Source organism: Urocitellus parryii, chromosome 3 (genome assembly GCF_045843805.1).
Source record: "Urocitellus parryii isolate mUroPar1 chromosome 3, mUroPar1.hap1, whole genome shotgun sequence".
Lineage (NCBI taxonomy): Eukaryota > Metazoa > Chordata > Mammalia > Rodentia > Sciuridae > Urocitellus > Urocitellus parryii.
In genome coordinates, this window is record NC_135533.1 from 12382485 (window position 1) to 12394904 (window position 12420).

General features: G+C 40.0%; 1 protein-coding gene across 1 annotated transcript in view; it reads right to left on the reverse strand.

Annotated features, from left to right (window-relative positions):
- Positions 1-12420, reverse strand: part of Mgam2 (maltase-glucoamylase 2 (putative)) — an 86424-nt gene that overhangs the window by 46067 nt on the left and 27937 nt on the right. The window contains exons 17-23 of the mRNA XM_077795893.1: positions 7550-7704; positions 7321-7405; positions 6449-6505; positions 5218-5342; positions 4266-4354; positions 3459-3508; positions 290-457 (exon numbers count right to left, since the gene is read on the reverse strand). Of these exons, the coding sequence (XP_077652019.1) occupies positions 290-457; positions 3459-3508; positions 4266-4354; positions 5218-5342; positions 6449-6505; positions 7321-7405; positions 7550-7704 (729 nt within the window). The remainder of the gene's footprint in view (positions 1-289; positions 458-3458; positions 3509-4265; positions 4355-5217; positions 5343-6448; positions 6506-7320; positions 7406-7549; positions 7705-12420) is intronic.

The window sequence follows — 12420 nt, forward strand, 5'->3', positions numbered from 1 at the left end:
CCTGGGTCTTAACCGGGCTCAGCCTGTCTAGTTCTAAATGTCTAGAAAAGAGTTGTCTCCTTTCTTAGGGTTCCAACTCTCGTATCTTCTTCACACCCTAATGTAAGCAAAGTGGTAGGGTTTGGATTTATATGCAAAAGTTTCCCCTGCACTCTGCCTGTGATGCCGTGGCTGTCCCAAGCCAGTGTCCTATCTGACTGCCCAAAGTCAAAAAACAGAGAGGGACTATTCTTCAGAATCTCAGGACAGGGCTTTCAGCAAGGACCTGTGAGATGGAACAATCTCTCACCTTTGTTGAAGCACTGTAGACAACACTGGAAATGGAGGTGGCAACATTATTTAAAGACACAATGAAATTACTCGGCTCTTTGTCCATTCCCAAGATTCTGATATCTGTAAACATGAGGTTGTCCGGGTCCACATAACCATTATGTATGATCTTTGCCTGTAGACGGTTCTGGAGGGGAAAAGCCAGTTTGCAGTAAGTGCGTCACATTCAATATCTCTCTGGGATCTTACGTGTTTCCCTTTTCTCTGTGTTCTAAAGGCTGCTAAGTATCATCCCCAGGGAGCCTCTGACTCAGACTCAAGATCCTAAGTCTTTCAATAGTATTTCAGGTTTGCTTTGGGCCACTGGCTCTCACGGATTCATTACTCAGATTATCTGACCCTGACATTAAGGATAGTCTGGTAGAAAGGATAGGTTCTTGCAAGGCAAACAGAGATACAAGCACACACAAAGACCACTGGTACACAGATATAGACACACACACACACACACACACACACACAAACTTTTTCTTTTAATTTTAATTAATAATAAGAGCTAAAATTTATGAATGCTTACAATGTTCAAGGCACTGTGCTAAGGTGTTTACATGTATTGCCTCGTTTAATTCTCCCAGAAGATTATGAAGTCAAAATTATAATTAACCCCATTTTTTAGATGAGAACACCGAAACACAGAGAAATTAGATAACTAATTTAGGGAGCCAGAGTTTAAAAGCAACAGAGCTGAGTTCAACAAAGAAAGTGGGACTGAACACTAAAGAGCAAAGGGACACTTGGATGGTTGCAAAGTAGTCCCACAGAATGTGCCTGATACCTGACCGAGGTTCAATGGCGACACAAGAGAGAAAGGATGGCCAACTCAACAAGGGTGAGAGGGCAGCTGGGTGTGCACAGGCAAAATGTTGAACCTGGCCTAAATCAAAATAGATCAAACAGAACATGGACTTAAATGTAAAAGTTAAAATTTTAAAATCTTTAGAAAAAAAAATATAGGAGGAAAATACCGAGTATCTATGGCCAGTAAAAGATTCTTAGAAAAAAAAAATTCTTAGATATTATACCAAGAACATAATCCATAAAAAATAATGAGAAATTAGACTTATCAAAAATTTTAAATTTGCTTTGTGAAAGACTACAAAGAGAAAAAGTATTGGTAAACTTCATGTTTGACAAAGGACTGATATTGAAAATATGTAAGAACTCTCAAAACTGAACAGTTAAAAAAATAATGTCAAGGGCTGTGGTTGTAGCTCAGTGATAGAGCACTTTCCTAGCACATGTGAGGCACTGGGTTAGATCCTTGGCACCACATAAAAATAAAGAAAGAAAATAAAGGTATTGGATCCATCTACAAGTAAAAATATTCTTTTTAAATGACAAAACAATTCAATTAGAATTTGGGCAAAGAATCAAACAAACATTTCATTGAAAAGAATTTACAAAATGGCAAACAGACCAACATCATTAGACATCAGAGAAGTACAAATCAAAGCTGCAATGAGATATCATCACACACTTTTCAGAACAGCTAAAATGAAAAATAGCAACAACATCAAGTGCAGGTGATTATGCAGACACTAGGTCATTCATATCTTGCTGGTAGAAATGCAAAGCAGCCCTTCCACTTTGGAAAACAGTTTGGAGGTTTCTTATAAAACTGAACATGGGCCAGGCACCGTGGGGCACACCTGTAATCCCAGTGGCTTGGAAGGCTGAGACAGGAGGATCATGAGTTCAAAGCCAGCCTCAGCAACTTAGCAAGGCTCTAAGCAACTCAGCGAGCCCTGTCTCTAAATAAAATATAAAAGGGCTAGGGATGTGTCTCAGTGGTTGAATATCCCTGAGTTTAATTCTTGGTACCAAAAACAAATAAAACATTACCACCACCACCACCACCAACAACAAAAACTAAACATGGAAAAATAAAAGACCCAGCAACCGGACTCTTGGGCATTTGTCTCAAAGAAATGAAAAGCTCTGTTTTATATAAAATCTGTACATGAATTTCCATAGCAGTTTTATTTAGAATAGCCCATGACATGAGATGCTCAGGTCCCAGTGCCAACCTGTACATGGGTATATTCAAGATTCCCTTTATCAAATGAATAATACCTGGAAACTACTCATATATAAAAAATACGACAACATGGAAGAATTTTGAGAAGATGATGATAAATGAAAAGCAAATTTCCAAACTTACATATACTACGTAATTCCATTTACATAAAATTCTTAGAAGAACAAAATTACAGAAATGGGAACAGATTATTGGCTGCCAGGGACTACAGAAGGAGGCAGGTGGGTATGGCTATAAAAGGGAAAGAAGAGGGATCTTTGTAGTGATGGAGATGCTCTATATTTTGAAAGAATCAATGCCAATAACCTGGCTGTAAAATTATTCAACGATTCTATAAGATTAAGGGAACTGTGTACAAGGTGCATGGTAGCACAGTGTTATGTATTATAACTGCATAGGGATCTTTATCTCAAAATGAAAGTTTAATTTTAAAAAAATGTGAATTTATAAGAAAAGAGAAGATTTATAAGAAAAGGAAAACAAAAAGGATAGAGATCCTTACGAGAGAAATATCTGCACACACATAATTGGACTTCCAAGAAAACCAAATTAGAATTCTCCCACTTTCTGTCAGCCTTGCAGCTTCCCCCCCCCCTCCTCAGTCCCTTGGGAAATGGAGGGAGGCAAGTGATGTTCTGTACTTTCCAAACTTTCCAAGCCACCTGTGCTCAAAGGCAAGTTTTAGGGGCTCAGAAGGAAAAGAGAACCTCAACAAAGCACTTCACTCATCAACCACACTGTACCCCACACACACTTGCACCCCCCTGAAGGACACATCTTAGAAGTCCTGACTCATCACCTAAATCAAATGCAATGATATTTTCCATATATATATATATATATATATATATATATATATATATATATATATATATATAATTTCTGCACACAACTCAGAATTTTTTTCAGAGCTTATTATACATCTGACACAGATTAAACACTTCAGTGTTATCTCAAATCCTTTCCAGGACATACAGTCAAATGTTGCTGTCCCTATTTTATGTGACCAAGCATCTATAGAACACCAAAAACTCAAACAGCAACCTCAGCAAGGAGCATCAAGTGTGTGTTTCATGAAAATAGTACTTACAGAAGTAACAGAGAAATCATACAGAATATACGTCTTATTAGTTACAGCATCTGAAAGAGAAAGACAGATGCAGGTCCATCACCATGGGAAGCAGAGGAGTCTAGCTTTTCTCTTTACCTGAAATACCTTTGCATCTAATCTGCACATTTTTGTCAACCGTCACAGAAGTTTCTTGGAGCACTTTCTATGAATTCTTATTACTCTTTGTGGTACTGTTTTGCTGGAATTAATACTGTTTGAATTGCATTGTAGTTATCCACTTGCTTAGTACCTATCCTGCTAGACTACGGCTTTCCCAAGGTACATTTTATATCACATTCTTGTGCATAGGTCTTGTTTATTATGTATTAATAAATAGCAAATAAATATTAACAGTTCTGACTTCATTCAGGGTGGAATTTTTATATAATCCCAGGCTAAAAACTTGTGAGGCATTCATATGAAAAGCTTAAAATGTAAAAGCACACTATACAAACGAGATTCATCTGCCTCAAGAGTAACTGAACCTGTACTTTACAAAGATGTAAGCAAAATGTATTGCTTTGTATAAATAATGATATCCAGAGAAGAGAACAAATAAACTAAACAAATTGATGTCTGTGGCTTTGGAAGGGTCCATAACACAGAAGCTGGACATTTTGAAGTCATTTATGCACTGTGGGTGGCTAACGGAAATTATCAGTTGAGTTCTCACTCAATAATTATAAGCTACAGAAATAAACAGCATGCTAAGAGTGCCTTACTGGGCAGCCTTCAGTGATTCGCTCCCACTGAGGGCCACAGAGATGGCCCCAGGAGGAAGTCTACCTTTAGTCACACCGTCATCCCAGTACAGCTCTCCCTTGGCTTCTCTCTTATAGTCCAAGGCGACGATGAGTCCCAGGGAATTCTTCCGGCTGAGAAGAGTAGTTCCCAGTTTCAGAGAATGAAGAAGAGAGGGATCCATGTGAAACCAGACCCCTTGATGTCCCAAGGACAGATCCTCCCAGAGTCCATCCCAGAAACTTAGTAGATCCTAACATTGTGTGCAAACATGGAAATTGAGTGTAAGCAGACAGCAGAAGTTAATAGAGTGATCTTAAGATTGACTGGTGGGGGGACGCAGTGCCTGCTGGAAGTTGGTTTGCAATCACCCTAACAGTGAATATGTATTGGGTGCTTACCATGTGACAGGCACTATTGTAAATATCCTACACGCATTGTCATCTGTATCAATCCATTTAACAATCACAGCCATGCTAAAAAGTCAGACTATCATCATCCCCAGTTTACCAAGGAAAAGCATAAATTCAGAAAAGTGAGGTGCCCGGGGTATATATATTGCAGAGCCAGGACTTGAACTCAAACTGTCTGTCTCCAGAATCTGAGCTCCTGAACTCGAAGCTATGTTGAAGTCGCACGATCACCCTTTATCTCCTTCTGAATTTGTGTTCTCCCACACAATAGGGGATTTACCTGAGGATAATTTCTGGCCACAGGGAAATCCTCATGGGTTATTATTTTGCTTATCCCTATAATTTAATTTAATACAAGTGTAAAGAACTATAGAAATGTAAAGGAACTGAGGCTACATTTGCTCCTGCCCAATGAGGACTCAGAGGACAATTTGGAGCCAACTTTGAAAGGAGGAGAGGAAGACTGCTTCCTGGCACTATGTCCTTGGCCACCTGCTCTCGGCCTCTACTGTCTCCCTCATAATGCCATGTTCCACTAGGGCACCAAAGTAGTCACGTCCTAGAAGACACAAGAGCTTACTTACCTGGTTTCTGTGGTTGTGTTCGGCTGCTGGATGGGAAATATGTAGCCTCCTTGAAGGTGAAGCCCGATCCTGTCCCCTGGAAGTAGCATATCCACAAATTGCTTTCTCCACTGGATGGCATCTCCCTAATCCACAAAAGGAAACAGAACGTGAGGACTATGAAGAACCTTGGAGATCATCCAGTTCATTGCCTCATTTTAAAGAAGACAAAAATGGAGACTTCCAAAATGAAGCGACTTTCTTGAGGTATATAGCGGGTAGAGAGCAGAGTTGAGACTCCAATCCACACCCTTCCTTTACGGCGTACCATACTGTACAACGCAGTTGGAATCAGGATGTTCCCAAAGGTCCACTTGTTAAAGGTTTGGTTCCAGCGTGGAGCTATTAGTAGGTGGTAGAAACTTTTAGTAGGTGGGGGCTGCCTTGTGAGAGGTTTTAGGGCATTGCTGGTGTATACTTAAAGGTCTCTACCTCTTCTTTTTCTCTCTTTCACTTTATGGCCAAGAGTTGAGAGGTTTTGCTTCACCATAAGTTCTTGCTGTGATGTGCCATCACAGGCCCAAAGCATAAGGCCAATTAATCATAGACTAGAACCTCTGAAACTACAGCTGAAATAAACCTTTTCTCTTTATAAGGTGATCATTTGGTGTACTTGTTATAGTAACAGAAAACTGACTAACACACCGTGATTCCCCCAACTGAGCTTGAGTTCTTTATATTATCACAGATAAAGGCCAATAACTGCACAGGTCCAAGAATGAAAGAGTAAATTTCCAAAAAACCTACTCCAGCTATTCAAATTATTTCACTGTACATTTTTAAAAGTCTTCTACTATAATCTTAGTGTCCCAATGTCCTCCTAAAACTCATATTTTGTAACCTAATACCCTATTGTGGTGATATTAAAAGGTGGAACATTTGGGTGAGTGCTTCAGTCAAGAGGGCTCAGTGAGAAGTGCCATCAGTGAAGAAGAGTGAGCCCTCACCAGACACTGCCTCTCTTATTGCCTCCCTCTTGGACTTTCCAGCCTCTAGAACTTGGGTGATAGATTTTGGTTGTTTACAAATTCCCCAGTGTAAGGTATTTTGTTATACCATCCTGAATGTACCCACAATCAATTAAATGTAAAACCTCATATGATTATCCTACCCCGAGCCCTCAAGACTGCTGGCATACAATTGCTCTCTGCCAGAGGCATATTTCTGAGACAATTGGAATCACTGCACTTACTGTCTCATAGTCATACCAGGTGGCATCTGGAATGTATGCTCTTACTTGGTCTGCACCCTAGGGAAATGAAAAGGAAAAGCAAGGGTAGCATCCCACTTTACAGTTTACCCAACACCTCCACATCACTGCATGTCATCATTTGAACAACCCTGGGAGACAGCGGGGATCATCCATTCCACTAATAAAAACTACAGAAATCCCGAGAGGTTGGCAGTTTGTTCAAAGCAGAGTTGTATCTAGAAATTAAGTCTGTGATGCTTGTGCATTTTCTAGGAAAAGCATACAAAGTTCATACACTGAGTCATGCTGGGTGGAGATGAGCCAGCCAGACCCCCAAGACAAAAACCCAGCTCCTGTGTTTATAAGCAGGTGTACTCAATTCTGATCCTTCCCCCACCTTCCCCACTCAGCCCTGCCCCAAGTCTCACTTCAGGAAAATGCATGTGGTCCTCCATGCAGGGACCTCAGAGTAACACTCCCACCTTTGACCATCCCTCTGTTTTCCCTCCCTGCTCTTCAACATGTCCAAACTTTCTTCTCAGCCCAACCCCAAAGCACACCCTTCTGGTTATCGGGAAACACACATGTCAGCACACACACACACCAAGGTATTTAAAACCCACGTCAATGCCATCCTGAATGCCTAATGACATAGGTTGTGAGGCAATTTTTCAAGATGAAAATTGTTTTCCTAGGTGGGTCAATGAACCAAGAATACTCTTTTCCTATTTCTAAACCTTTATGGACTGTCTTATTTATATACATAGTCAGATTTAAATACAATCATAGATGCTCAGGACCTGGTTCATTCAGCTGGAATGCAACAAGGACAAGTGTAATATCCCACCCTGTCGTTCAGGTTACAAACATACTTCATACAGGACAGGTGTGATGAGGAGTCCAGGCCCCCACAAAAACTGCTCATGCACTTCCCACGTGGCTGGGTCCTGGTAGAATCTAGAAAAGAGAGACTCGGTGAAGCATGTGCAATTCCCAGCACAAGACAAGAGCACATGATGTGTCCTAAATCACCTTGTTCCCATTAGCAAGACAAATGAAACGGCTATCTGAAGGAGGTTCTCTGAGGGTTAGGAAACTCACTCGTGTAACAGGGGCCTTGCTACTGTCTGCCCCTGGGTGTGAGCACGGTAGAAGAGGGTGTAGAGATAGGGCAGCAGAGTGTATCGGATGTTCAGATAATGTCTGGAGGAATTCAGCAGCAGGGACTCAGAACCAAAGGCAGCAGGATCCTGGTCCTAGAAGAAAATGGAAGCAATGACTGAGTTGTTTTTTCCATCACCATTTAAAAGTCCCCTCGTGACAGGTTTTCCCAGGTGACAGGAGCAATGTTCCCCAACTTGGAGGACATCAAAGAACTTCCATAACTGAAAGATTCTTGACCCCACTCGTTCGTTGTGCAGCTAAGGAAGCACCATCAAAGGTCACACGACTTCCTCAATGTGGAATTGCAAGCAGGTGGCAGAACTTTCATTTGGCACTTGTCTTCTGAGGGCAGATGAGAGCAGCCCAGGTGGCCAAGAACCCACAGAGTTGCAATGGACATAAAGGGGCCACAGTGGGCCCTGCTCCCCCCCAAACTGCTCTTATTTATTGAGGGATTTTATAATATTTATTTGGAAGATAATAATAAAAAATTGGACTGAACTGAGTTGCACTACTAAAATAATTTTAAATCCATTTCCCTAGCCATATTGCTTACCACCATGATCTATAATTCATTTTTTCTTTTCATGTATTTTAACAAATTTTCCAATTTAAAATATGGTATCGTTTCATCTGTCATATTTTCGCCATCACCACTTATTTTATTTTCTCTAGCCTGAAGATAATGACCTCTATTTGTTCTTAGATGTATAAGGTGTGAAGAAACCACAAGGCCAGGTTTTAGCAGATTTTTTCCAAGAGCAAGAAAGGAACCCATTAGAAGAGAAATCTTCTCTTCTTACCATCCAGAGACAGAAATTTTCCATCAATGGTTGGCACTCAATTTGTAATAATTTCTTTAAAATTTGGAAGATGTAAAAGTTTTGCATGTCATATTTAGACCTGTCATCTGGTAACATACGACTGGTAAAGCCAGAATTAGAAGGCAGATAGCCAAGGGAATGGAGGGATGGAAATGTTAATTCCTTCCTAGCTCTTCCTCCATCCTTGTCAAGAAAGGTGCCCCTGCTCCAGCCTGTTGCTAAGGTAACCAGTCCCAGGAATTGTCCCTCTCTACAGGGAGTTATAAAAATTGCTAAATTAATTTGCCCTGGACACCCCTCCTGCCTGGATCACTCCTCCCAGTTTCTCCCCTTTTGGCCATCCCACTGAGCATTTCCTGGGCCTAGTCACATACACAGAAAGGAGAAAGATAAAGGAAAGAGAGCAGGAGAACAAAGGAAGCCTAGGACATATAAAAAGGCAAAACACTTTCACTTCTCAGGATACCAGGGTATGAGCTATGGCCCCCTCCTCCCTCCTGGGAGAAGTCTATGTTACCCCTTTATAAATAAACACCCTGCTTTATATGCTTGCCTCGGCGTGCTTCTCTAATGTTATACTTACACATGTGGGGAAGCAGGACTCCTCACCAGTAACCAGTGGTATCACTGGGAGTAAATTTTGGAGGAAATTACCTGAATTTACTGCTTTCCTTTGTTCATGCTCTGCAAATAGAACTATTCTATGTATTCAGTATGGGGCTCATAAGAACCCTGAGGCCAAACACAAACAAAAAACCAGTACTCCACAGCCTCCATCTCCTTGGTTTCCAACTGAGAAAATCTAGAACTGTGCTGTTCACTGTGGTAGCCATGAACCACATGTCTACTGGACACTTGAAATGTAGTCAATAAGACTGAGAAACTGAACTTTTAATTTTATTTGTTATGGCCGATTTAAATATAAATGTAAACACTGAATCAATGTAACATAGTTTTCCATTAAACAAAGCTTCATTTTTTTGATAGAATTGTTTTACTTCAACTGCTAAAAATTTAACTAATGCAAATTAAGATGTATATAATTGTAAAAATATACACTGAATTTTGAAGGCTTGATAAAAAGGGATATAAAATAGCTCATTAATAATAGCTTATGTATATGGATTTCCAGTTTTCCCAGCCCCATTTGTTGAAGAGACTATCTTTTCAAACCCTATCTCTCACCATGCACAAAAAAAAAAATCAAAGTGGATCAAAGACCTAGGAATTGAATCAGAGACCCTGCGTCTATTAGAAGAAAAAGTAGTCCCAAGCCTCCATCATGTCAGATTAGGCCCCAACTTCCTTAATAAGACTCCTATAGTGCAAGAATTAATATCAAAAATCAATAAATGAGATAAATTCAAATTAAAAAGCTTCTTCTCATCAAAAGAAACAGTAAGTGAGGTGAATAGAGAGCCTACAATTTGGGAACAAATTTTTACCACACTAATTTTTACCGCACTAATCTCTAGGATATATAAAGCACTCAAAAACCTTAACTCCAAACAACAAATAACCCAATCAATAAATGGGCCAAGGAACTGAACAGACACTTCTCAGAATATGATATATAATCAATCAACAATTATATGAAAAAATGTTCAAATCTTTAGCAATTAGAGAAATGCAAATGAAAACTACCCTAAGATTTCATGTCACTCCAGTCAGAATGGCAGAATAAAAACAATAATAAGTGTGGCGAGGATGTGGAAGGGAGGAATACTCATTCATTGCTGGTGGGACTACAGATTGGTACAGCCAATATGGAAAGCAGTATGGAAAATTCTTGGAAAACTGGGAGTGGAACCACCATTTGACCCAGGTATCCCACTCCTCGGTCCATATCCAAAGGACTTAAAAACAACATACTACAGGGACACAGCCACATCAATGTTTATAGCAGCACAATTAACAATAGCTACACTGTGGAACCAAGGAACCAACCTAGGTACCCTTCAGTAGATGAATGGATAAAGAAAATGTGGTATATATACACAATGGAATATTATTCAGTATTAAAAAAGAATAAAACCATGGCATTTGCAGGTGAATGGATGGAGCTGGAGAATATAATGCTAAGTGAATTAGCCAGTCCCCAAAAAACAAATGCTGAATGCTTTCTCTGATTTCAGGATGCTAATTCATAATGTGGTTGGGGGGTCATGAGAGGATTAGATAAATTCTAGATAGGGTAAAAGAGAGGGAGGGGAAGAGAGCAAGCAAAGGGGGTAGGAAAGACGGTGAAATGAGCTAGACATCATTACCATAAATACATGTATGAAGACACAAATGGTGTGACTCTACTTTGTGGTCAACCAGAGATATAAAAAAAATATGCTCTATATGTGTAATACGAACTGCAATAATCTGCTGTCATATATAACAAATTAAAATTAAGAATAATAGCTTATGTAAAACAGGTTGATAATGTTTTGTATATTACATTACATAAAAATACATTTAAGATATTCCCTGTTTCTTTTTACTTTCTATATTTAATGTTAGACTGGCACTCAGCTCTTATTATAATCCTATTGAAAAGAGGTAGCATATGAGAAAGCAAGCTAACATTCTAATCTAGCCACCTTGGTGAGCTGAGTGTTCTTATCTAAGTCATTTCAGTCCATCTCTTTGTGAAGAGCATCTGCCTTCTGTGCCCCCAGCCACCTTCTTGAACATTCAGAAATGATTCATCTCTCTGAAGACCACAAGCAGCTAGGAAAGCCAGGGATAAAATGTGTGGAAGGGTTGACAGTTGTTAGAGTTTAGATATGAGGTTCCCCCTGAAAGCTCACATGTCAGACACTGCAAGGAAGTGACAAGTAAAATGATTGGGTTATGAGAGCCTTAACCTAATCAGTGCATTAATCCAGCTAAGTGGATTAACTGAGGGCCAACAGTAGTAGGCGGTTAGGTGTGGCCAGAGGAGCAGGTCGTTGGGGGCATGCTGGGGAATATATTGGTCTTTTTGAGGGGAGTGCTCCCCGTTTCCTTGTTGCCACGTCCTGAGCTGCTCTGCTCTTCCACACCTTTCCTCCATGAAGCCTCACCTTAGGCCTAGAGCAATGGAGTCGGCTATTTATGGACTGAAACCTCTGAAACTATGAGCCCAAATGAGTTTTTCCTCCTCTAATTGTTCTTGTCAGGTCTTTTGGTCACAGTGATGAAAAAGTTGACTGAAACAATGGTTAGTTCCTCCAGGTTAGAGACTGTCACTGTACAAAGTCAGGAGATGGAGATAAAATGATTGCGAGGACATGACTGTAATGAGACTACTAAATGTGAACCCACTCAACTTGAAATATTTCAGTTGCAGATTATCTCCTTACAACAAAGGACAACCCACCTTGCTTATTTCTGCTGTGATTATAAACATCTCCTTAAGAGGGACTCTGAAGCCACTTCTATATACTTGCCCATCAATAATATCATTTTGTAATCCCACTCATGAGGCTGAAGGAAGATGGCAAGTCCATTTCTAGCCTTGGCAACTTATCAAGACCCTGTCTCAAGAATAAAAACTAGGGCTGGGGTTGGGGCTCAGTGGCAGATCACTTATCTCACAAGTATGAGGCACTGGGTTCGATCCTCGGCACCACATAAAATAAATAGATAAAATAAAGGTATTGTGTCCATCTACAACTAAAAAAAACTAAAAAGAAAAGAATAAAACTAAAAAGGGCTGGGGAGACAGCTCAGTGGTAAAGCATCCCTGGGTTCAATCCAAGAATCACCCACACTTAAAAGATGGAAAAGGATAGAGGTTGCATGAATCATGGGAAGTAGTAGAGAGGTGGTCTTCCAAATTATTCATAAAAACATACAAAGTGAAAAAGTATTTCAGATCACTGGTCTGCCTGTCCCTAAATCCTTCTCCTTTGCTCTATCATATCTATGAGTGGTTTCCATTTTATTAAACAAAGTCAGATTCTAATGAACTCCAATTGTCTCCGCTCCTATAAGGGGACAACAAAGGTGACA